General features: G+C 36.4%; 4 protein-coding genes and 1 long non-coding RNA gene across 8 annotated transcripts; 3 read left to right on the forward strand and 2 right to left on the reverse strand.

The window, feature by feature from the left end:
- Positions 1-644: 644 nt before the first annotated feature.
- On the reverse strand, positions 645-6,198 carry Gdh (glutamate dehydrogenase, mitochondrial). The gene is made up of 8 exons (XM_070670804.1): positions 5,520-6,198; positions 3,747-3,947; positions 2,822-3,055; positions 2,544-2,701; positions 2,273-2,428; positions 1,971-2,181; positions 1,734-1,888; positions 645-1,656 (listed from the first exon to the last, which is right to left on the reverse strand). The coding sequence occupies exons 1-8, from the start codon at positions 5,968-5,970 to the stop codon at positions 1,540-1,542; spliced, it is 1,683 nt and encodes a 560-aa protein (XP_070526905.1). The 5' UTR covers positions 5,971-6,198; the 3' UTR covers positions 645-1,539.
- A 3,074-nt stretch (positions 6,199-9,272) lies between these two features.
- Positions 9,273-13,291, forward strand: Dic1 (Dicarboxylate carrier 1). Of its 3 annotated transcripts, XM_070670777.1 has the most exons (10): positions 9,273-9,528; positions 9,612-9,771; positions 10,883-10,994; positions 11,064-11,225; positions 11,364-11,519; positions 11,609-11,775; positions 11,847-12,054; positions 12,131-12,211; positions 12,282-12,338; positions 12,399-13,291. In XM_070670777.1, exons 4-10 carry the CDS (start codon positions 11,130-11,132, stop codon positions 12,513-12,515), a joined length of 882 nt encoding a protein of 293 aa, XP_070526878.1. In that variant the 5' UTR covers positions 9,273-9,528; positions 9,612-9,771; positions 10,883-10,994; positions 11,064-11,129; the 3' UTR covers positions 12,516-13,291. The 3 variants fall into 3 exon arrangements, with proteins under 3 accessions (XP_070526878.1, XP_070526876.1, XP_070526877.1); XM_070670775.1 differs by lacking the exon at positions 9,612-9,771; XM_070670776.1 differs by lacking the exons at positions 9,273-9,528; positions 9,612-9,771 and having other exon boundaries at positions 10,395-10,994.
- Positions 13,292-13,513: 222 nt separating this feature from the next.
- Positions 13,514-14,969, forward strand: Nd-sgdh (NADH dehydrogenase (ubiquinone) SGDH subunit). Its single transcript, XM_070670787.1, has 3 exons — positions 13,514-13,666; positions 14,181-14,392; positions 14,512-14,969. The coding sequence occupies exons 1-3, from the start codon at positions 13,582-13,584 to the stop codon at positions 14,755-14,757; spliced, it is 543 nt and encodes a 180-aa protein (XP_070526888.1). The 5' UTR covers positions 13,514-13,581; the 3' UTR covers positions 14,758-14,969.
- Positions 14,970-15,507: 538 nt separating this feature from the next.
- Positions 15,508-23,961, reverse strand: LOC139110766 (uncharacterized). The gene is made up of 11 exons (XR_011547044.1): positions 23,879-23,961; positions 23,237-23,555; positions 22,713-22,954; positions 22,039-22,586; positions 20,842-20,985; positions 19,679-19,814; positions 19,124-19,606; positions 18,818-19,041; positions 18,543-18,732; positions 17,450-17,577; positions 15,508-17,361 (listed from the first exon to the last, which is right to left on the reverse strand). It is a non-coding gene; the product is annotated as an uncharacterized lncRNA (long non-coding RNA).
- On the forward strand, positions 19,617-24,415 carry LOC139110749 (facilitated trehalose transporter Tret1). Of its 2 annotated transcripts, XM_070670756.1 has the most exons (6): positions 19,617-19,753; positions 21,186-21,270; positions 22,066-22,413; positions 22,759-22,916; positions 23,076-23,528; positions 23,692-24,415. In XM_070670756.1, exons 2-6 carry the CDS (start codon positions 21,214-21,216, stop codon positions 24,248-24,250), a joined length of 1,575 nt encoding a protein of 524 aa, XP_070526857.1. In that variant the 5' UTR covers positions 19,617-19,753; positions 21,186-21,213; the 3' UTR covers positions 24,251-24,415. The 2 variants fall into 2 exon arrangements, with proteins under 2 accessions (XP_070526857.1, XP_070526858.1); XM_070670757.1 differs by lacking the exon at positions 19,617-19,753 and having other exon boundaries at positions 20,985-21,270.
- Positions 24,416-25,026: the final 611 nt, after the last annotated feature.

The following is a 25,026-nucleotide window of genomic DNA, read 5'->3' on the forward strand; positions in this document are numbered from 1 at the left end:
GTCGTCGTCACGGCGTCGCGACGCTTTATAGACCGGGTTCGGGCGCCGCCCCGACCAGTGGGTACGTGCACGATGACTTTGGTGCGCCCTGCGAGCCGCGAGTACAGTCGAAGCCGCAGTATAGTCACGTACACCCGCGTTAAACGTTTTTTTTACAGCGTGCGTAGAATTCGTCCACAAGCTCTATTTGCATCATCGTTTCCGCGAAATTCGAATCGGGATTATTTCACTCAACTGCACACCTGCACCAGCTTATTTAAGATTACCTTTGAGAAAGAAATACATACGTATATTATTTAATTGTATTCAATACATATTAATTTCTTTGTAAAATTAAAAAAAAAAAAAAACGTATACACATATGTCGATATAAATTGCATTTTTTCTCTTAATGATTAATTAATTATATGTCACACTCAACGTAATTTATATGAGTAATATGTAATCTCGAAAAAGTAGACTGTAAGGTAAAATACATATATATTTTGCGCACGATTCATCATATCCTAAATAATGCATGTGAGAAAAAAACCATTTGCAGACGAACTTACCTCTTTGCACATATATCTAATAGAATGAGACAAGTCAAGGATATAGGTGCAAAGGGAAGGGTCAATAAACCAATGCAAATTAAATCGACAAAATAATGTTAGTCATTTTCTTATTTTTATACTGGCAAGGTGCAATCGACACATACTATATATTTTTTTATAATAGCATTTGTTAATGAGTATAAGTATATATCTTAGAGCATATATTATATGCTCTGAGGTACATATAATGTATCAAACGTAACCATTAACGACACAATCGTGTATTAGAAAGACAATTTACTTTCAGAATTGAGTATCTTTATTAATAGAATATCGTATATATATATAACAATCATGTTGTATATAACATACATCTGATCAGAAATATCGTTTGCCGCTCTTTTTATTCTATAAGAGCCAATTTTGTCGTAAGGTAAGATCATAACTATTTTTTTCTTATGTGAGTGCAATATCGTTAGAACAGAGCAATATCGTTAAAATACTCGAGAAAAATATGGCATATATAGATATGGCATATTCGAGAAAAATAGCGATTGTAAATTCGCTATTCGCTAAGCAGCGAATTATCTCAACGGCAGTTTTTGTATAACGATACTTTCGTATCTTATACATAAAAAGTGAGATATAAAAATGCATTCGGTCCTGGCCTTTTTCTATCTCAGAGAAAAAGTGTTCGATGTTGACCTTGCTTCGGAATTTATTTCGTACTATCATTTAACGATGTCATAATATCCAATCTACGCGACTATACATATATATAACTAGGCAAATCCATGCCACGATTTATAACGCGACAAGTGACAACTCTGCACTTTCATCACAAGTTTCAAATACTTTATCCCTTACGACTTGGTATAACTGTTCGTGAATATCTTTTGGATATTAAATCCAGGTCACTTATTGCGACTTATACTGTAGTAAAAACTGGCTTTGTCTTTATCGTTGGTTACGATACTCATTGCGTACGATCTAATGACTAAAATATTTAAAAAGCGAGACCAGCTTCCGAATAAGTAGTAAAGATCTTCTCGATCGAATTGGCATACGCGGCCGTCCTTAAGTCAAGTCCAAGATTGAATCTCATAGCAGTCTTCATAATAGCCTACAAAAAAAAAATTAGAAAACATTAATTTATATCGAATTACTCACTCATTTATATTAGTTATATTAATTAAATACCCTAGCGGATCTCTCCATTGTATAATCCAAACCAGAGTGGACAATGTCTTTTTCGGAAGCGCCAGATATACGTTTTTGGAAGGCTTCGGACGGAGTGACGGGAATACGGCCGCCAACTCGACCAAACCTACGCTCTAAAGACTCTTGCACCGATTCTATAAAAATTAATTTATTAATTTTCTTTTCTGTTTGCAAAGATCACACTTTAAATTTAAATAAGTTTATCATTTAACGTACCTAAAAGATGATAATTAGACTCCCTTTCGTATTTAAAAGTAAGACGGCCATATGACACATGATTCAAGTTCTTTAACCACTCAAAGAACGAAACTGTAACACCACCGGCGTTAATGTACAAATCTGGGATTACAAGGATATTTCTATCAATTAGAATTTTATCTGCGGCAGGGGTGGTCGGTCCATTAGCAGCTTCTGCGATAATCTTTGCCTTTAAAAGTATAATTAAATTTTTTTTAATATAAATAAAATTAATTTAAAGTATAATAAAATTTGCAAATAATAAAATAATTAATCTTTACCTGGATTCGGCCAGCATTCTCTTTGGTAATTACTTTCTCTACAGCAGCAGGTATAAATATATCACATGGTTCATACATGAGATTTTCGCCTTCATATGGCTTGGCTCCCGGGAAGCCAACGATAGTACCATTTTCTATGCGATATTCTTCCAATTCCTAATATACATATTAATATAAAGAAATAAAAAGAAAAGATTTTTATTTGATTCCGTTTCGTATAACGTTCGTGAAAAATAATTAAAACAAGTTTGCAAAGACAATTGCTATTTACCTTTGGATTAATGCCCTCCGAATTATAAATAGACCCATCATGTTCGATCACTCCTATGCACGCAGCACCAGCGCGATGTAAATAACGCATAGAGTGCAGGCCGACATTACCAAAGCCTTGAAGAATAAATGTTTTACCTCCCCAGCCAGGTGTAGTACCTACAAATTATTTATAATAATTAATATAATGTTTGTTACATTGTAATTTTTAAACAATTAATTTAATCCCGCATAATACGTCTCGACTATTTAACTAACAAATAAATTCACAAGTCGTACCGATCATGCTCATGTAATTAGCTTCGTTAATAAAATTTTCTAATCCGTGAAACACTCCACGTCCCGTCGCGGAAATGCGACCATGAATGCCACCTTGATTAATAGGTTTGCCAGTAACACAGGCATGAGCATTGATGTCAAGATGACCGATAGTTTTAGCATAAGTATCGGCTATCCAGGACATTTCTCGTTCACCAGTACCCATATCTGGGGCAGGAACATCCACTCCAGGACCTGAAAAGAGTAAATCCTTTGTAAAAAAAAAAAAAATATAGAAATAAAATAATTAGCAAGCCCTTCTCACGCATGTATTAAATGCGAATTACAACGCATGTATTAAACGCTTCTGATATAAAGAATTATATCAAATTGCCCGCAATCTCAATTGTTAAAAATCTTTATTACACATAGAGAACTGCTCGCAAGCATTATTATCTATAACAGCTTGAGGTATAAATATATAAATTAAAATATACATGTAATATATTTGCGCACAAGTACATTACTTAATATTCACTCGTGCGCAATGTAGTTTTTTTTTAAATATTTAATACAGTATTTTATACAAACAAAAGTACTAACAAATAGCATGCGTTTAACAATCTACTCGTCATCATATTCGCTTGCACAATTCGCGAATAAATCTTTATGATAATTGAGCCAACCAGTTGTGCCTTAACAACAGTTTGGTTTGTGACGTAATCAACCTCGTGAATTCTACAGTGATAGGCATTACGAGAGCAGTGGTATAGCCTAAGACGTTTCACGTCTTCCCAACGATGTCTAAAATTATCACGCCTGTGTTCGCATCGTTTATGACGATGTTACATCAGAGATTGTCTTCGTTAAATTCACGGTCGAATAAAAGTTAGCTCCACCTTTTCTTCTCCTTTTTTCTTCTTTTTAATTAAACGCGAACTCTTACCGATGAATCCCTTCTTCGCTAATTCCAACGTGAATCTTCTGGTAATTTTTTCCAGCTCGTGTTCCGAATAGTTCTTTGGATTGATTTTAATTCCGGCTTTTGCACCACCGAACGGCACATCAACGCAGGCACATTTGAATGTCATCAAAGCCGACAGGGCTTTAACTTCGTCCCGTGAAACATCCATCGAAAAACGGATACCTATAATAAAAATCATTTATTAATTATTTCAAATAAAAATTTAGCATTTTTAAAAGCTCCTTGCAAAGAGCAGCTATTAATTTTTTTTTAAGAAACTATGTTGTTAAATTTATATGCCAAATAAGACATATATTTTAACAACAAATATTAACGTTCGCAATATAAGTTCTAATTTCAATAGCAAAGTCATTATGTAAAAAATTAGGAAGTGCGAGCACATGACACATTTTTATACCATATTTACTATCTCAAGTATCGCTCGTAACCGTGAAGGTATAAAAAGAATCTAAAAATATAATATTAATGACGTTTTACGTGGTTTTTTTTTCTCACGCATATAATCGCATTTTATTTGCACGCTAATTTGCGTACCGCTTCTAAAATTTCACATGATACGTAATGTTAATGTATTCCTGATAATGAACTTCTTCAACAACAGCTGAAACGCCACTTAATATATCTCTTCTAGTATCTTATGAAAAAACAGTTTGCCCTGTCATATTATCTAATACCAATTTCAATTTTGTATATCGTCATTATTATCTGTATCAATTAAAAATTGAAATAACACGCGATTACAGTATCTCTAAACACTATAAAGTCCATTTACCAAATTTATCTTAATTTTAAAGTTAATTTGCTTTACCTAATTTACATTTACTGTTGCAAATACATTACGATTACCTACGTTGGAGGTACTTCTAATTTATTACGCAATGATCAAACGATATTATCTCAGTTTCAATAACAAACACGATACACCGGCAATTATGTTATTATCTAAAAATATCGATTGTAAACTTGCCACACACAGCCTCGAGTTTTCAATGAAAAATATTGCAAGCGTTTCTCTTTCTACGAGTTAATTCCCAGCGAACGAACGAAATGAGAGATGGTCAACGAATACGAGAAGCGTTTTTAATTCGTCAGCGACCAGTAACGTGAAACGAGATCTCTCTCTCTTTTTTTTTTTTTTTTTTCTTTCGTACAAGCAAATTATTATAACGAGTTATTAACGTTTAAAATTAAATAAATAGTTTTATAAAATAAACCGTGCTATCTGAAACCTCCGTTAGATCTTCAACAACTTGTAAATGGTCAAGCCATAAAATTTTCTTAAGTATTCTGCATTTACGTAAGTTTAAGTAGCCTATAAATAATCAACTAACGATCAAATGTAAGAATTGTACATGTGGATGCTGTGATGGCTATCTTCGGGCAATTACACGATACTTTCCGATAAATTAATCAGTATTTAAAAATCATAGTTCGAAAATACTATCATGATTATGATATCGTTGAAGGTATGTGTGCATATTATCAGACACGTGTGGTAATGATAATCTTCTATCGCTTGCTCCATCAATATTACATAGAAAAATGAAAATAATCGAACAAGCGATCGTATCATAGATTTACGCAAAAATAACGTTAAGAATATTAACAATGCTATTTAAATTCGTTGCACAAATCCAAAATTGACAATTGGCAAAAATCGTAAATGATAGTCAATTTAATAACAACAGTAATTAACAGAAAGGCATTTTTATATGAAAGTTATAAGACTTTTACCTCCTTTGCACGGAGTTCGGTGAGTGGAGTGCTGCGCTCGGTAGCCGGTGATCATTTCGTAGTCGCCGGAGTCGCGCCTGAGTGGGAACGTGGTCTCTAATATATGATCGCAAGGCTCCATCAGCATTAGGATACCCTTAACTTTCTTCTTGCGCTCCTCGATGGCGACTCGTGACCGTTTGTTAATGTCCTCGACCAGCTTGTCCTCGATGATCTGGCAGGCGCGGTGGAAGAAGTACTCCACCATGTCGAAGAAGCGTGGATTCGGCGCTTCAGGCACGTCCTTTAGACGGTCCGGGATCTGGTGGTCGGCGTATCCGCGGCAGGCCGTCGTCGCCGCGTTCCAGGCGGCCGGCGTAGCCCGCGCCAGAATGCCCTGAACGTCGCCGGAGTTCGGCGCTTGCTTCAGGGCGATCGTCGACGGTCGTGCGAGGCTTCGTAGATGAAACATTTTCGAGCGATGACGGATACTTACGATGATCCGCTGGGTTTACCTGACGTTAACTAATGTCACGGCAGCTTCACACAGATCTTACGAGCCTTGCACCAGGCACAATCAGTTCGCCGACTACCCGCGACTCCCCCACGTTCCAAACGGCTCCCACACCTACACACACTGTCCCTTACTTCACCTAGCAGCCTAGCACCAGCCACTCGGCAGTCTCGACACCAACCAGAGAGCTGAACTTTCGATCGCGGCCGGCCACGCGTACAGATGCAGAGGCTCGTCCGTGTGAAGCCAGCGCTTCGGCTGCCGTCGGATAGAGGAAAAGGTCAGAGCTATACACTATCTGTCCTACTCTTTCGCGACGTCGTTGGTAACTCGGTAGTCTCGGTATCGCGCAAGCATGATGGAAACCGCTCGAATTCGAACGGCTATTCTTATTTGCCATGTACTATGAAACTTACCATGTTACCATTATTACCATGTAAAATAAAAATTGAAAATAAATAAATTATTATTCATAAAGAATCCTTCTTTTTACAAACTAAATCACTTTTATCTCATAAGTTAGCAGTACGAAATAAGCAGAGTTAATTTTTATAAATTTGTAGCTAATTTGTTGTTAAAAAGTAATTGGCAAAGAAAAAGTTCGTTACTCTCTGCTTTTATTATTATACATTTTTTAATAATGTTCAAGTAAAAGAAGATGAAGTTGGTCGCAAAGAAATTTAATCGAGATAACGCTTTGTTGCTTATTTATCGCTAAATATTTGCCAAAGGAAAATATTAAATTGCTATTTTCTTTTCTTAGTTAACAAATTGATATCTTCTACGTAAACGCTCGTTATTAGGTAACGGTTGTTGCTATTGATTCGGGGTTTCAGATATTTTGTTTAAAAATTGAAAAGAAGTCATTTCAATTGTTTAAACAATTTTTTTACAAAAATAGTCACTCATCGGATTCGGTCGCCGGACGATGTTGCGAGTGACATAGTATAGTCTTTTCTTCAATATTAACATTTTTGCTAGTTAACAAATGGATATCTCCGAGATCGAGTGTCCGACTTTTATAATTTTTTTTTTTACAACGTTACAGCATCGTCCGACAACCGAATCCGATGAGTGACTTTTTTGCAAAAAATTATTTAAACAGTTTAAACTTTTTCGCAATGTAAAATTGCAATACTTAAATTTACAAAATTGTTAGAACGATTGGAACATGAAAGTATATTGCATTAATTTCTTGCGCACCTTATTTTTGAAAAATTTTAAATAATTTCCGAGAAAAAAATTAAATTTATGTACGCGTAAGAGCAGCAAAGAAGCGAGGGCTGAGTGAGCGCGCGATAGACAGCGGCGAGTATATCTTAAAGGCGATGGGCAGAATCTGTGCGTAGCGAGCGAGACAAAAAGACAACGCGCGAGCTAGACGATATGACGACACACGAGCGAAATTAAGTGACAACGCGCGTTGTCGCCTCGTCTCGCTCGCCGCGCGCTGATTCCGTCCATCACCTTTAAGATATACACGCCTCTGTCTATCGCGCGCTCACTCAGCCCACGCTTCTTTGCTGCTCTTACGCGTACATAAATTTAATTTTTTTCTCGGAAATTATTTAAAATTTTTCAAAAATAAGGTGCGCAAGAAATTAATGCAATATACTTTCATGTTCCAATCGTTCTAACAATTTTGTAAATTTAAGTATTGCAATTTTACATTGCGAAAAAGTTTAAACTGTTTAAATAATTTTTTGCAAAAAAGTCACTCATCGGATTCGGTTGTCGGACGATGCTGTAACGTTGTAAAAAAAAAAATTATAAAAGTCGGACACTCGATCTCGGAGATATCCATTTGTTAACTAGCAAAAATGTTAATATTGAAGAAAAGACTATACTATGTCACTCGCAACATCGTCCGGCGACCGAATCCGATGAGTGACTATTTTTGTAAAAAAATTGTTTAAACAATTGAAATGACTTCTTTTCAATTTTTAAACAAAATATCTGAAACCCCGAATCAATAGCAACAACCGTTACCTAATAACGAGCGTTTACGTAGAAGATATCAATTTGTTAACTAAGAAAAGAAAATAGCAATTTAATATTTTCCTTTGGCAAATATTTAGCGATAAATAAGCAACAAAGCGTTATCTCGATTAAATTTCTTTGCGACCAACTTCATCTTCTTTTACTTGATTATTAAAAAATGTATAATAATAAAAGCAGAGAGTAACGAACTTTTCTTTGCCAATTACTTTTAACAACAAATTAGCTACAAATTTATAAAAATTAACTCTGCTTATTTCGTACTGCTAACTTATGAGATAAAAGTGATTTAGTTTGTAAAAAGAAGGATTCTTTATGAATAATAATTTATTTATTTTCAATTTTTATTTTACATGGTAATAATGGTAACATGGTAAGTTTCATAGTACATGGCAAATAAGAGTAGCCGTTCGAATTCGAGCGGTTTCCATCATGCTTGCGCGATACCGAGACTACCGAGTTACCAACGACGTCGCGAAAGAGTAGGACAGATAGTGTATAGCTTCCTCTATCCGACGGCAGCCGAAGCGCTGGCTTCACACGGACGAGCCTCTGCATCTGTACGCGTGGCCGGCCGCGATCGAAAGTTCAGCTCTCTGACACCAACAGATCGTCTACTGCCATGAACATGAAGTATAAGCCAGAAGGCGCAGAAGCGACGCGCGCGATCTCGATCTAATTCCAGAGACCTCTATCGAATAGAATAACGAAGCTCCGAATTAGAAATCCCTAGTAATAAGGTATCCTGTCTTTGATTTATTCTTTTTATGCTCCTGAAGAATACGTTTATTCTGACTTTTTTTTTCTTATTTGCAGTCTATCAATTTCAAAGCTTCGATCTTTCGAAATTGTTCAAAATTAACTGCCCTGGTATTATATTAAAAGACGTAAATCGAGGCTAAAAAATTACCGGGAACGACGTTGATAATTATTAATGTAAGTAAAATAATTAATTTAAAAAATTCGAAATTATACTTATAATTTTTCGAACATTTCCTCGAGGTATGTAATTAAAATGACAATTAATATTTCAAGGAAATACTATTGTTCAGAACACGGAAAGACATATGCGTCGGCAAGGTAATGACTGAAATTAGCTGAATATAAAAAACCTGAATGCAAGAAAAAGCGAAAAAATGCGACACGAGTTTTCTTTCAAATGCGATTTCTTTTCAGGAATAAAACACTTGTGGGCTCGATTGGATCTTTCTTGTACAAGCCGCTTTTTGTTTATTGCCAGGTCTCGTAAGGAACAGGACGGACATAAAGCCGTGACCAGCGCTCGTTCCATTTCTACTTCCACCTTCATGAATATCCATATGACCGCTGGGAACACCCAACTGTAGCTTGGACGAAGATGGTACTATTGCACGTGGACGTCAGCTGATAAGTGTCGTGCGCCTGCGGCACGTCAACGTCATTTCGCACAGCCTCCCTTCGTCCGCTGCCGCTGGAACAGTCTCACTTACGTTATATCAGTCGGAGTCCAGCTCTCGACTGGATCGGAGCGTTTCTCTTGTGAGTATACCTTGCGTCACTTTCGCTTACAGAGCTTAGAAAAAAAAAACGATCGAATGATAAACACTTTATCTTACCGTTAGCCTTAGTCCATAGCTTCGACTTCCAGCCCAGCTAATTTACCCACGCGCGAAGGGACGAGAGGCTCGAATAAGTTTCGTTAAATTCGGCTTAGGACGAGGCTGAAAAGATAAACGGAAGAGAACCAGATTTCGCGACGAGGGAGAAACCACCGTGCGACGGGTGCGATATCCCGCACGTCGAAGGAAATATTCGAGACCTTCGATAATAGAAATCCGGACGCCGGTAGAAATTACCTCGCATAGCCGTCCGCTTGGTCGTTTGGACGAAGTCGGTTCCAGGAAACAATTTATTGACTGGGCGCTTACCGCTCGCCAGGAGATTTACGGACCTAGTGTCGCGACAGATTGGCGGCGACCGCGGTCGTATCGTGCTCGCGTTTTGTCAGCAAAATCTACCAGCGTAATCTCTACTTCAGGCAGATACCGTGCGATATCTAACGTTTCGTAACGTTTGAGAATTTGCATGCGAAATAAATTCGAACGTAGTTGCAAAACGGCAGGCCTCGGAGTCAATCTATTCACATTTAGTTAGCAAATTACGTTATTTTCGCTGGCATTCCGCCAGCAAATATTGTAGCAGATACTTTGCAAAGGCTCTTGGAAAATTTGATTAATATTTATTTCTTTTAATGTTAAATTAATTTTAATGGTGGGTTTTTTTTTTGTTTAATTTTTATGTCTTTTTTTTTAAATGTTTAAAGTAATTTTAATTTTAATTTAACTTATAAAAAAAATAGAACTTTTAACTGGTTCTCAATTTATTTTCAGTAATCGCTGATTGCGAAGTTAATTAATTTTTTTACTTCATTAAATTATGCCAATTTTTACTATTTGCACACTTCAAATTCTATCGCTATATAACGCTTGAATTTACGTTGATTACGATCGTTAAATACTGATAATAAATAACTTGGAATTTTTATTTTACACGTATGCTTGTATTATATAAAGATTTAATTACGAGTTTATTCGCCCAAACGTGAGAACAGACTATACAATTTTCTTGTTCGATCGTTCTAAAAACGCGTGCCAATCATGCGCCTAGAATCAGTCGTTATTGCAAGATCATAGTTTTATTTGGCTTTAATTTTAGCACGATTTGAGTAACTCATTTAGCAAGAATTTCTAGTCTGCGCAAAACATTGCAGAGTTTCGTTACATCTCAAATAAATTTTTGTACATTTACATAAAAAAAAACTTCCACTGTACTATGTATTCGTTTGTAGGAAATAATTTTTTTTTACTTTATTAATTTTATTATAATTTTTCAGCCTCCTGTTCTTCCTATATAAATTATTTTTAACATCGAAATGGGAGCCATCGTATCCACATGATGACTGAATAATTAACATTCCATTCTATTAGCAAACATTGACTTATCAGGTAAAATCAATTAATTACTTTTTTTTTTATTATTACATTAATGTAAATTTTAATTAATTTTCTTTATAGTGCCATCATCAACGTTAACAGATATGTTCCTAATTGTCGCTTAACGTAAGGTAGAAAAATAACACAATGACTGACAGAAGTAAGAAATTATCACGCTGGTACTTCGGTGGTGTATCTTCTGCAGCTGCTGCTTGCGTGACTCATCCTTTGGATTTATTAAAGGTTTTTATATCCTTTTTTTATTTTTAACTTGTTACGTAATATAATAAAAAATTTCGTTATACATAATATAATTTCTTTTCACGTGTAAATACGTTGCGGCGAGATTTAAAAGACTGACTGATTGGATTTTTCTTTTAGGTTCACTTGCAAACTCAACAAGAAGGCAAGCTATCGGTAGTAAACTCTACTGTCGGAATAATCAGGAAACAAGGAGTATTAGCTTTATACAATGGACTCAGTGCTTCCCTGCTTCGCCAGCTTACATACTCTACAATAAGATTTGGTGCATACGAGGTTGATAAATTAAAATCTTTTACATGCTATGCATATAGACGATTTTTATTTTTCAATTTATTATACACAGATCATATTTTATATCGCAGGCTGGCAAACAATCGTTCGAGTCGTCTGGACACCCACTATATTTCTATCAAAAACTGCTGTTGGCTGCAGTTTCCGGTGCCACGGGTGGTGTTTTTGGGACACCTGGCGATGTGATTAATGTACGCATGCAGAATGACGTCAAAATAGCGCCAGAGTTAAGAAGAAAGTAGGAATTGACGTTCTTACATTTTTTTACTATAATTCGATTGCATTTATTAACATATTCTTCTATTACAGTTATAAACACGCTCTGGACGGACTGTTCCGTGTAATACAACAAGAAGGAGTTCGCCAATTATTCAGTGGATGTTCAACCGCGACCATGAGAGCAGCGTTGATGACTATAGGACAATTGAGCTTTTACGATCAGATTAAAACAACGCTATTGCAAACTGGGTATTTTCGAGATAATCCTACAACGCACGTTTTATCCAGTGTATCGGCAGTGAGTAAATAATTAAACGTTGATCAAGGCAAGTATTCGAAAAGTGATAACATTTTGTGCTTCTTTTTACTGATAGGGTGCCATTGCGACAACGCTTACGCAACCTTTAGATGTTCTGAAAACGCGAGCAATGAACGCTAAGCCTGGAGAATTTAAAGTAAGTACATATGTTCAAAATATAATAAATTTAAGAAGCATATAATTTGCGACTACTATTTTCTGTGCAGAATATAATGGAAATCTTCCTATATACTGCCAAACTTGGGCCACTGGCTTTCTTTAAAGTAAGTATCGTTGTAGAAAAATTCTTATTAACAATATTAACAAATTTTTTTTTATTTTAGGGCTACGTACCTGCATTTATTCGGTTAGCGCCGCAAACCATCCTTACATTTGTGTTTCTTGAACAACTTAGATATAATTTTGGATTCTACCCAGAAACCGCAACGCCATCGCTATAAATGGAATGTAGTTTTGATAAAGAGAATTTTTGAGAATTGAAACGAATTAGTTTCATGGTACATTGAAGAGAAAACAAACGAATGGTATGAAGTTTTACTATAAATCGTTGTGCAATACGTAAAAATCGTATACGATGCCAGTCAAAAATATCTACAATGATATTTAATTATTTAATTAATTTCGCACAGTTACGCACAATTTAGTTTAATTATTATTTTTTAATTACAAATGAATCATTGCGTTTCTGTCGAGAGAAACTTTAGTCAAAATTTTTTTTTTACAATCTATACATTCCTTAAATTAATTGTGATGTGTGTTTGTATTAACACAGACTTAAGTTGCATACATATACGAATAACATTAAAAAATACAGACTTATAGTTATCTTTTTGCGTTTTTACATGTATAAGAAGTGAGCTTTTAAGTACAAAGAGAGAGATATATATATATATATTTACTTAAAACAACTGACTTTTATAAATATATTTTTTTAAGGCCTCACATACTTCAAGTTATTCCATTTATGCTGTATATTATATCAATTACCAATGAAATGTATAGTACAATTTGTGAAAGAGCTTTAGATGATCATATACGTGTAAAAAAATATTTTTGTTAATTATTGAGATATAATACAGATGCTTATTTTAACAGTATGTATAGTTTGCTATTGAAAATGTAAATTACTTTTATGATAAAAGTATCGTAATAAATTAATTAAATTTCTGCATATCTGTGTAAGTTGAAAACAAAAATATACAAAATATATTCAGAATTTAATGTGCAAAATTTTAATGCTATATGCATGCGCCAGCAGATTAATTGTAGAGTTAATTAGATTAAGATTTTGATTAGATGTTAATTTAACAAACGACTAATAATGTAAACCCAACAAAATTAATTATTTTGTAATCTACGATATAAGATGTTTTACAGGCTGTTATCATAAGATTATTTTTACCATTTAAGTTCCACAAAAATCCGCTACAGACCGTCATGTCACTACTAACTATGTGGGGATCGCCAAGGGTAATCTCTCCGTAACTTGGATTTTGTCGGAGAAAAATGGCGGTGTGGAGTAGCATCTTGCGTGCTACGAGACAGAAATTGCTGCAAAGTAGTAATTGTGGAAGAACAATATTGACGAACGGTGATTATTCACGCTGCACAGTCGGTCCACGATTGTCGGACGATGTTATTTATTCCTTTACTCGATACTTCTCTATGAAGCAAACCGACGGTGTTTTGTTACGCAACGACTGCACAGTGCATTTAGAATACGAACATTTCGAACGTAAAACAGATCGAAGTACATTCGGATGTAAATTATAGAACGTTAGAGATCCTGGGGTTGTTTGCTACTAATTAAATTTAGTAACTGTTCTCTCTCTCATGTGTCGTGTGATATAAAATCCATAATAAGTTTATGTTATTGATTTATGATGGTTAACTAGTCGTTTATTAACAGTTTGTTTCATTGTCGAATTCAATTAGAATTTATAAAACGACGTAAAAGAAAATGTGAGAGCGCAGGTTTTCTCGTGTCGGCAGATTTGGATTCTATGAATTTAGCATTACGAATTTAGCATTTCAATCTCTCCACATATTACACCCATGTCCCTTAGAAATATATCGATCTTATTAATTTTTTTTTATATTTGCAGGACAAGTAAGATGTATGTCAGAAGATCGCACGTTCGTCATACGACCATCTCGCTTTCAATGGCATAAAACAAAAGATTGGTTTCATTTTTACTTCCTACTTGGTGCTATTCCTGTTGGCATTGGAATTACTTTAACTAATGTATTTATTGGTCCTGCCACGCTTCAGGAGATCCCTGAGGGTTATGTTCCCAAAGAATGGGAGTATCTTCAGGTAAAATAAAAATAAAAAAAAAAAAAAAAAAAGAAACACTTATTTTTCATTGAAATGTTTTGAATATTCTTTTTGAGAGACGATAGAAAAATGCACAAATTGTTTCTCATTTGTTTTAGCATCCGATTAAGAGATTCTTCCAGCGCTATCTCTTTCCATCACCCCAGCAAGAATATGAGAAACAACTGCATATCATATATCATGAGAGTCAGTTGAGAAAGGTGAGGTGTCTTGAACATCAAGTAAATCAAGCGATGGCTCTTAACCGGGACTACAGAAGCAATTATTTCAAAGAGTTCTATGGCGCCAAATATCTGCACTTATACAAAAGACGTAACGATGAAAGGAGCGAATTGGACGAGTAAAATTGTCTTTGCTCATTGTAACAATTATTTTTAATTGAGGATCACCGTGGAAGCTGGAGGAAATTACTTGATTACGTGTAGATACCGTAGATTTTATGTTCTACGATTTTTAATTTATGCCGCAAAGTAATCTTTGCACGCTAAATGCCTGCCGATGAATCACGTCGCATTGTACAGTTACTATATAGCTAATAAAATCTTGATTAAAATTTTTTTTTGCAGGAAGATATCAAAATAATCCCTTTAAAAAAATTTTTTTTTGTTACTGTAATTTACAGTTAACCACAACTGCAAGTTTATAATTTTTTCGGACCCGGAACTTTCAGATTTTTGTAGGTGCTGACAATGAGATAGAACGAGAAAGAGAGCGTAGTTACTGTCACGCGAGCTGTCTCGCGAATATATCGGACGTTTCCGCTTCCTCTTCCGCTTCCTTTTTCGTAAAACTTTTTTTTACGTTATTCATGTTGCATTTAAACCTTCAATTTTTACTTAAAAGACTCAATTATTTGGTGGAAAATTATTGCAAACAAGAACAGTTCGATGTTTAATCTTTAAAGTTAATTAAAAATAAATATTGGGGCAATACATTTCCACCTGATAATTGAAAGAGTGAAAATTTGTTAAAGGATTATTAATAAAAAATAATGTTTGCTTAAACTTTGTAATAATTATAGGTAGCGATACTTCTAACTATCTCGCGACTGCATCGTCAACAGCTTGACAAAAAGCAAAGAAATAATTATTAAAAAAAAAAAAAAGATATTTCTTGTTTTCCAGAAAACGTCGCATTTCTGCAAAAGTTCGCCTCGGGCAGTTATTCGATAACACGATCGTCTTCACGCGTTAACGACGATTGATTATCAATGTAACCAACGCTGAGCGTTCAGCGGCAGTGGTCATTGTCAAGGTTAAAAACCTTGCATATCTTACATAATGATACTCGTGTACAGAAGAGCTACAGTCAGCGAGCACGCAAAACCAACGACCGGCTCGGCACAAATTCAGTGGCATTTGTCACTCAATCTGCGCTTTATTCGCATTTAAATATATCACGAAATCTACATAATTTCTTGCATAATAACGTCCGACAATTATACGGGCATCTACTCTATCATCTATTTATCACTTTTTAGCGTGACGTGATGTTATCCACAAACGTTTTCCGCCCTTATTTTATGGATGGCCGCTCAACCTTTTTTTTTTTTTTTTTTTTAATAATACAGTTAATTAGTTTCAAATTTTATAATCGTTTCTATCGTATTACAATAGGCTGAATCATTGATAATTACATCTTGTGTGCATATACGTTCTTGCGAATTTGTAATCGAGTACGATAAACCTGTTACGGCGTACATACAAATTATACTACGGTATAATCGCGGTCGTTAAGTGCAATGGTCATAAGTGCTGTGCGAGAAATTTCTAAAATCCTTCGTGATAAACGCGCGATATTGAATCTATGACATAATGGCATCGTTTTCCACCGTCGCTTGTTTTCGCAATTAAAGCTCGTTTTAAGTAAATTGCTCGATTCGCAAGCGTAAAAAAAAAAAAAATAATCTGTATCTTATGTATATTCAAAGGCCAATCACGCAATGCGCCTTACGTATCTCTAGCTTGCCCTTCTCTCCGCTCAGTTATTATATCATAATTACGTAGAGATACATAATAACGAAAAGCTTGAATCACATTATTCTTCGACACATGCAGACTGATTCCAGCCATCCTTCGCGAATTTTCTTTGATGGAATCACTAGTACAGCAAATAATGTGCATGCTTTCTGTCATTAATTATACCGCAAATTACCGCTGCACATGATCGCGATTACTTAAACAAATACGTTACGTTACAAATTAATAATGACGCGAATTGACGTAATTACGTCAACGATTAAGTTGTTATCGCACGGTATATCTTATCATGCAACGAACAATCACAATTAAAAAAAATTTTGTGTTTTTTTATGTTACGAGGAAAAAAAAATCCACGTAAATGAGCTTTAAGGAAGGGCAAGGCCAAGGTTGGACGCTCGAAGATGCATTTGATAGCCGGTGGATCGCTAATGCCGCAACACGTGACGTATCCTCGGATAATGAGCTCGAGTCGTGCCGTCGTAACGTAGCGCATACGTAGAATTTACATCCGCGTAACGATACAGCAGGGATGCCTCTTATGCAATTTTGCGTGTACGACATATCAGCATCAGGAAGTTAAGATTGCACGTCATGCCGATCGTCGCCGTTGTAATGCGCGAGAATTACGTGGCATCGCAAGGAATTATTGCATTTCGATTGCACGTCTCGTGTCGAAGATTTTTCCATTCGCGCCGACCACACCCCCTTTTACAGATTACAGATTAACGCGGGTGTCTCCGACGCGTTGGGAATATACGCCGCGCGTATTTCTGCAGCGCACAATAAACGCGCTAACGATTCGTTGATCTTCAGTTGATCCTCATTGTTCAGAGAAATTTCCGTCTTCCGCGGATGCTGTCATCGTGCAGATAACAACCAGAGCTACCAGCGCAATAAGCATTGTCCTGGCTCTCGATCAAGAGGAGCAGAAAGAAACCATGCTTGTTAATTCGTTCCTTTCTCTTCCTGAAAAAAAAAAAAAAGAAATCTTGCTTAATTTCCTATTAATTTCGTTGGGATGCAATTTTTATTAGAGATACAGAGAGGTTCATACTTTCTTTTATATGCGGTGCAAGTATAACGTACTAAATCAATGTACCATAAAACCACAAAACATCGATTTGTATCGCCGCATGATAACGTGACCGGGTTTTGTAACGGTGATCCGCAGTAAAGTGATATCTGCAAATTAAATCATTAATCATGTTACAGGAGAATAGACAGGAATCAATCTACCAGATCGATTTACGTAATCCGAGCTTAAAAAATTATTCCGTAATCAATTCATAAATTGTGGCGCTATCGGATGCATATCGAAACAGTCTACTTATACATTTTTTTTTCACATGTAATATAATTCAATTAAGGGGACAATACCTCTTCATTTTTAAAATTACTATACTTAATTGAATTAAATATCTAGCGTCATTTCAGAAGATTATACTGAATGGTAAAATAAAATCACAACGATTAAACTGAGTTTCCTGAGCCACGATTTATAAAAGGGATTTTGAAGTTAATTAAGAAAGAGAGACTGAGAGAAGGAAAGAGATCTCTCCTTGGATCGGAAATTGATCTCGAAGGTCGTGACGATTGTATAATTCTCGCCGACAATTGAAAGGGACCTAAACCATAAAGGTGCATGAAGGAAACGCACATAAAAAGACCACAGACACCAATTAAGCAAGAAAATTTCTCACAAATGCAATGTATTAGAAATGAAACTGAGACATTGTCAAATCAACACAAGTCAATCAAGTTACCCATGACTTTCAGATAACAATTAAAATGTTGCTTTCTCCCAAGCGTTAAGTTTCCAAATTAGGCACATTTAACAGTAAAGTAATTACTCTTTTTATTTCATGAAAGTTTGATATGCTTCATATGGAGTTTTTATGGGAGAAGGCTAGAGTAGAGAGAGACCGGTTTGAAAGAGAAGAGAAGAGAGGGTAAAAAAAATGCAAGGATAAAATGCGTTTTCGCAGGCTATTCACGGGTCACGGTCGTATACAAGAGTGCGGTGCTAATTGTGACTGCTCCTATTGTCATTAACGTACACTTTTTTTTTATCGCGACCGTAAGACTTTGCAATCGCTAAGGAGGCCGTGCTTTCGCTGGACATTTACGTTACCGTGTTTACAACTTACCATTAAGAGTTGCTCGTAATCGGTTACCAATCCTGCGAGTACGGAAATGTAATAGGCTGTTTAAAGAAAAAGCCTTAAAGTAATTATTGATCGTTAGCAGGATCCGTTGTTCTTTAACGCGGCTCTCCTTTCCGTTAGATTTTTCGCTAGGGTTGCTATCGTCCCACATCGTCGCAATGATCACTGCAATCTGGAATCAATAGAGTGGTAACTTGCTTTTCTTAAAAACTGAAAACGAACTGAGCTTTATGTCGAATTTAATTAAAATAAATTACCTTATTATTCCTTAGTAACAGGATCTAAACGGTGACAATGCAAAAAAGACATTTTCTATCATTGGGAAACCCTATAACGACAACGCGGATTTAGTTTTGCAGATCGCAATCTGGAAACCACAAACCACCCGAAGATGAAGCTGCATCTTTCGCTTAATCCTCCAGTTACATTGAGTCATTCAATTTCCGTATCCGATATCGATTTTGTCTTCGTAATTTTTTTCCTTGCAGTGAGAAAATTCTTATTTGTTAAATTTAATTTACAACTTGCGCTTAATATTATTTTAATTACGAATTAGAACTTACTTTTAATAATTTAATAATTTGATTTAGGAATATCCCTGTCGAGCATCCTTGCTTGATCATTGCAAGAACATCCAGAGAAGGGAGAGACCTCGGGGATTATCCCAATGGCATTTCGCGAACCACTTCGGCCGTTTCGAGAGCCGGCTACCGCCTTCTTTGCCGCGCCGACTATAAATGCGGAGGCGCGGACGAAAATCGTTTCAGTATCCAGCGTGAAAAAAGCCGTGGCGACCAACTCCGGACGTTCAGACGACCGTCGCCTTCCGTTTCAAGACTTCAACTTCCGGCAGTTCCGTTTCTTTCACATTTCTTCGCTCGTTTTTATATCATCCCCGCAAGCGATCACGAGCTGGTCTGACCTGCAATTGTTGATTTTTTTCATCCGATCGCTCGTCTTTAATCTGGGATCCTCGTCCAACTTGCGATCCACAGCTTTCGTGGTTATCGCGCATAAGTAAACCATTTTACAGACTCTGGAAATGACTTGAGAGCAAAAAAAGTAATTAAAAAATTTTATTTGTCACCGTCGATATTCGACTGATATGGAAAAAGTACTTCACGAGAATTGTGCAAGACATTAGAGAGGAATATCCTTGCATCGCCGATCTCGCCGTAGCTGATAATTACAAGGTAGGTGCGTCCTACGATTTATCTTCCGATCGCTTGAAGTCTTTGCTTTTCATCAAATTATCTGCAATCATAATTAAATTAAACTGAATTAATCGAGCGTATTTTATTGGAACGTGCGTGTGTAAAAAACATTACATTTTTTTATGACATTCGCAAACAGATTCGTTGCATTGTCAGCCGTCGATCTTATCAAGTTAATCGTCGAAGCCACTAGTGTGATGAATAGATGTGCGGTGAAAATGCGATAAGTTATGAACTCTAATCCTAGTATCACTTTAATGAGTTAAATTGCGTTAAATGTGTAAAATCGATTTAGGATCTGGCGGTGATCGAGCTTCTGAATCACAAGACTTGTGGCTACCAGTTAATTAAGGATTTCAAGTGGCAAACTACCATAAAGAACCTCCTTAATTGCGCGGTCATTATTCAATTTACGTATGAAACAGCGTGTGGTGTGATAACCGTGTTAAACATATTTAATTTTAAATGCTCACATTTTCCGTGGAATTCTAAAGATTTTTCAAACAAATAATGCTTAAAGAGTAAAAAAAAAAATTTTAATATTAAAAAAAAAATTCTTTCTCTACAACAATTGTTATAATAATCATAGAATAGTAAAAGTATTTGTAAAAATTTTAAAGGCTTTTCTTTTTCTATTTAAAAAATTATTTTATATATTTTTTCTATTTAAATTTTATTTAAAAAATTATACGGAGCGTTAAAAAATTGTTTTGCATATATGTAAAGCTGTATGACTAAAAGATAAGAAGTTAAAGTCCATTAAAAATTTCTTCAATTATACGATTTATTCCGATTAATTTTTATCGATGCAAAAGCTTTGCAAGAAATTATATATTGCATTCGAAAAGTATTTATCTCGCGTCGATGTTATCTCTTCGCGAACGTAAATGAAACGTTGATGGAGGGCGAATGAATAATGTAGAAGCCAATTGTGCAAATGATGAGGCTGACAGTGGAATCGATTGGCGTGGAATCGGTTAATCCTACAAATAACTATTGTGGAAATGTATATACAATGTAATCGGTGTTGAAGTGAGTTAACACTTCACATCACAGACCGGACTTACGTGAGTTCGTGTAGATCGAGATTTCCAGAATCGAATGCCGAGCAACTTTTTGTGTAAATGCAATCGCGTGTGTTATCACCGTAGAATCATTGTTCGCAGCGAATTTCTTGACGGAAGCATTTTACCGAATGGTTAATCGAACTTCTGAAATAAAAAAAAAAGTTTAGGTAATACACAGAGTAAATTAAATAAAATATTGCAAATATATAACAGTAATAAATATTTAAAGAGTGCTAACGCATGATTAACATTTTAAGCTGTAATCATTTGGATCATACTCTGCAAAATTATTTGTTTTATAATAAGAACGTTAACACAGTTCATTAATTTTTTTTTTTTAACAGTTATCTGGAAACGCTACGTGTTGCAACGATGATCGCGAAAGCAAAGTTTTGGTGGAAGGTTCTCCAGTCCGACGACAAGAATGGTGTAAGTCATTTAATCTCGCGTGCAATTATGCATTGCGATTAGCGCTACACCGTAATTAAACACGTTCGCGAATAGCTCTGCATTCTCTGGTGGTTCAGTTATGATGTAAGCGCGACGCATAATTCTGATACTGCTATTTCGCGAAATAAAGCTAACATTAATGTAACAGCGTACGGAACGAAGGCGGCGGAACCTTTGTCAAGATTCTTTCTCGCGAAGAATGTCGACGTAACGCAAAAGGCACGAATAAATAATTAAACTGAATTATGGGATGCAGAAATGTGGTTACAAGAATAGAAAATAAAAATATGATAATAAATAAGTAAAAATATAAAGGTATTTGACATAATAAATCAACTAGTTTTGCTGCCTCTGCTAATTCTCGGCTCAAAGCATTGCAAATGCTGTGAGAATAACTATTGCGAGCGTCGTAAAGTGCGAAGAGATTCCAAAGAGATTCTCGTTAAACGAGGCCATCGAATAGGAGGAGATTGTTTTTAAATAAATAAATGGATAAGGCAATGATGGATCGGCCTTCTCGATCCTCGTCCTTCTACAAACGCGGAATTTTCGAAGCTAGTGCATACAACGCGCAGATTGCAATTATACTGCGCATCCTTTCCCGCGATTTTCCATTCAACGGCGTCAAGGTAGACGCGCCTTGCCTCCGTTATTACGATCGGCAGTTACAATTATCAAATCGTTAATTAATTCTTAGCGTTGTATTATCGACGTTAACGAATGTATCTAAAAATATAAATACTTTACAGAGCATCTTTTCCGCGACGTTTTCAGATTTTGGCCGGTCTGGCTGCGCACTCCGGACAAATTTCTGTAGGGCTGTCTCAGGGATACAGCGCGATCCTTATTCCGAAGCTCCTCGAAACCAAGTTCGCGGATCAATCGCAGGCATCGTGGATTGCATCTCTCGGCGTGATCTCGAATCCCCTTGGTGCCATTGTCGCCGGAATCTGTGCGGAATGCCTCGGCCGTAGGTCCGCAATCGCGCTGGCCACACTGCCACACGCCATCGGCTGGCTGCTAATCGCATTATCGAGGAACGTGTCAATGCTGTGCATTGGTAGATTCGTCAGCGGCCTCGGCACCGGCATGGCTAACGGAATCTATCTCTACGTCAGCGAGGTATGTAAAAATGCATATGTAACATACCAATTAAAGTACACGAATAATAATATTTGAACGAATGTGCACGATAATTATCTCTTTATTTGGCACTGTTATTTTTGGCATCCTCGAATTACACAGGTGCATCAATTCCATTCTATACGTCAACGGGTAAAAGTACATTAAATAATCTAAAAAAAAAAGAAATTAATAAATCTTTCTCACTTCTTCTATAAACAAAGACAAAAATAATACATTAAAAAATAATTTGTGCGATTATATTACTGCAAATATGAGAAGTAAAAAATTTAACATACATTGTTCGCGTGGATTTAATTCTAAAATTTTCTTTTTTTATTTTAGGTGGCGGCGCCAAATCAAAGAGCCTGGCTCGCGAGTTGTGGACCAGTTCTCGTTTCCTTAGGTGTCTTGATAGTGTACACTCTAGGTGCTATCACGTCGTGGCAAAGAACAGCCGCTGCCAGCATTGGGCCGGCGATTTTGTCGTTCGCGTTGATACGGTATTCACCTTTTCAATCATACCCATTTTTTTTTACAACTGTGAAACGAGAAATAATAAGAATTTGCACGTATAAAATAAAAGAATTTCAAGTATCACCAAAGAAAATCGTCAATAGTAATTTTTCAATCTCATTAAATGAAATGGTTTATTTTTGCAGAGTGATACCGGAAACTCCTGCTTGGCTAGCCTCGAAGGGTCGAATAGATGAGGCAAGGGATGCTCTCATGTGGCTGAGAGGCCCCGGACTAGACGTCAACGAGGAGTACCAAGAACTCTGCGAAATGAATGTGCAACGAAAAGAAAAAAAAGAGCACTTACTGCAGGCGTTGCATAAACCCAACGTGTGGAAGCCATTTTTTATTCTTTTCGCCTTCTTTGCTCTTCAGCAATTGTCCGGCATCTACGTGATCCTGTTTTATGCAGTGAACGTCCTTAAGGACATCGGCATAGACGTGAATGAATACGTGGCCAGCGTCGGCATGAGTGTCGTTAGGTTATTCGCGTCGGTTCTTGGCGCTGGACTGGCCAACAACTTCGGCAGAAAGACTCTGGCCTTCGTCAGCGGTTTCGGGATGGCCACCGCCGCTATGGGAATCGCTCTTTCCTTGAGGTACGTCCACTTCATTCTCTCAGCTACCTAAAAATTTTCGTATAATTAATATAGAAGCAATAAAAAAATTTTTTCGCTGCATTTTTATATTTTTAATTCGGACTCTGCTCTGAAAGATTTTAAGGATTTTTGGCAATAATGACGAGACTTTCTTTGCATCTAGGTCCGAACTGCCTTCGTGGGTGCCACTACTTTGCGTCGGGGTCCACGTAGGCTCATCTATGATCGGTTTCCTTACCTTACCGTGGGTCATGACTTCGGAATTGTACCCGCTGAGGTTCAGGGGCAACTTGGGCGGTCTCACAACTAGTCTCGCGCAGATATTAACATTCGCCGCGATCAAAACGTACCCGGATATGAACTCCGTCGTCGGTCTAGAATTCACCATGTGGATATTTAGTGCGGCCGGCGTGTTGGGCGCGATCTTTGCTCTCACGATATTGCCGGAGACCAGAGGACGTAGCCTCGATGACATCGAGAAGAAGTTTTCTAGCAGCTCGAGCGATAGCTTGCCGTACGCTGGCAAGATCTTCCCCAACGTGTGGCCAAACAATATCGTTCTCCAGCGGTTCACGTCGATCTCGGAAGAGAAACAATCCAACATCGCGGCGAACGCGTACGTTTACGATAACTTCTGTCTGGAACTGTCAGCAGAGAAATTAGAAAAAGATATCAAAGTTCCTCAAAAAGCACATACTGTACTCGAACGTATGTGCATTTAAGTGTGCAATATCCAAAACGAACTTTTACCAAAATGACAATTATTACGTACGTGAAATTATACAGCATCAGATTATATTTTTACGATAGTTATTTATTTGTTTTATACAATTAATTTTATGTAATTTATTTTATATAAAAATAAACTAAGTGAAGCTGTGTTTGTACTTAGCCGTCTTGTCACATCTTTACAAGGCCGTGTCAGATTGAAGAGTAATAAATCCGTTGATTGTGAGTTCTGGAGTTTCGCAGTGCAGTGCTTTAAAAACGCGCGCAAAATTAAGTTGGTAACATCGTCGATCTCTCTGCAGTCCAGCTGTCACGATGGTAGCCATGTGGCAACCATTATAAAAAAGGCGTACCCATAAAATTGGCGGGAACGGCGCGCTGACCGTGCCACCACTTACCTACTTACTCCTCCTATACTCCTAATGATTTTCGAGAGTTTTCAGATGCTCGGAGCCGCAAAACGCCAATGTTGCAAGATTTGTCATCTGGTTTATTTTTAGATCAATACCTCGATCACTTACGTGGGTACATGATTAAATTAGTTTTTTTTTTTTATTGTAATTAAAGATTATTAAATATTATTTATTTGATTGTTAATGTACTTTTTAATAATAAGAGATTAATAATAGAAAAATATTAATGTTGAAGAAGACTGTTTTCTTACAGCTCAGCTGATTTTCTTGTTTTATTCACTTAGCATTTTGTAATGTCTAGTCTGATATAAAAATTAAATTATTAAAAGCAATACGAATGTGATTTTGATAAAGAA

This window comes from Cardiocondyla obscurior, linkage group LG21 (assembly GCF_019399895.1).
Source record: "Cardiocondyla obscurior isolate alpha-2009 linkage group LG21, Cobs3.1, whole genome shotgun sequence".
NCBI classification, from domain to species: Eukaryota; Metazoa; Arthropoda; class Insecta; order Hymenoptera; family Formicidae; genus Cardiocondyla; species Cardiocondyla obscurior.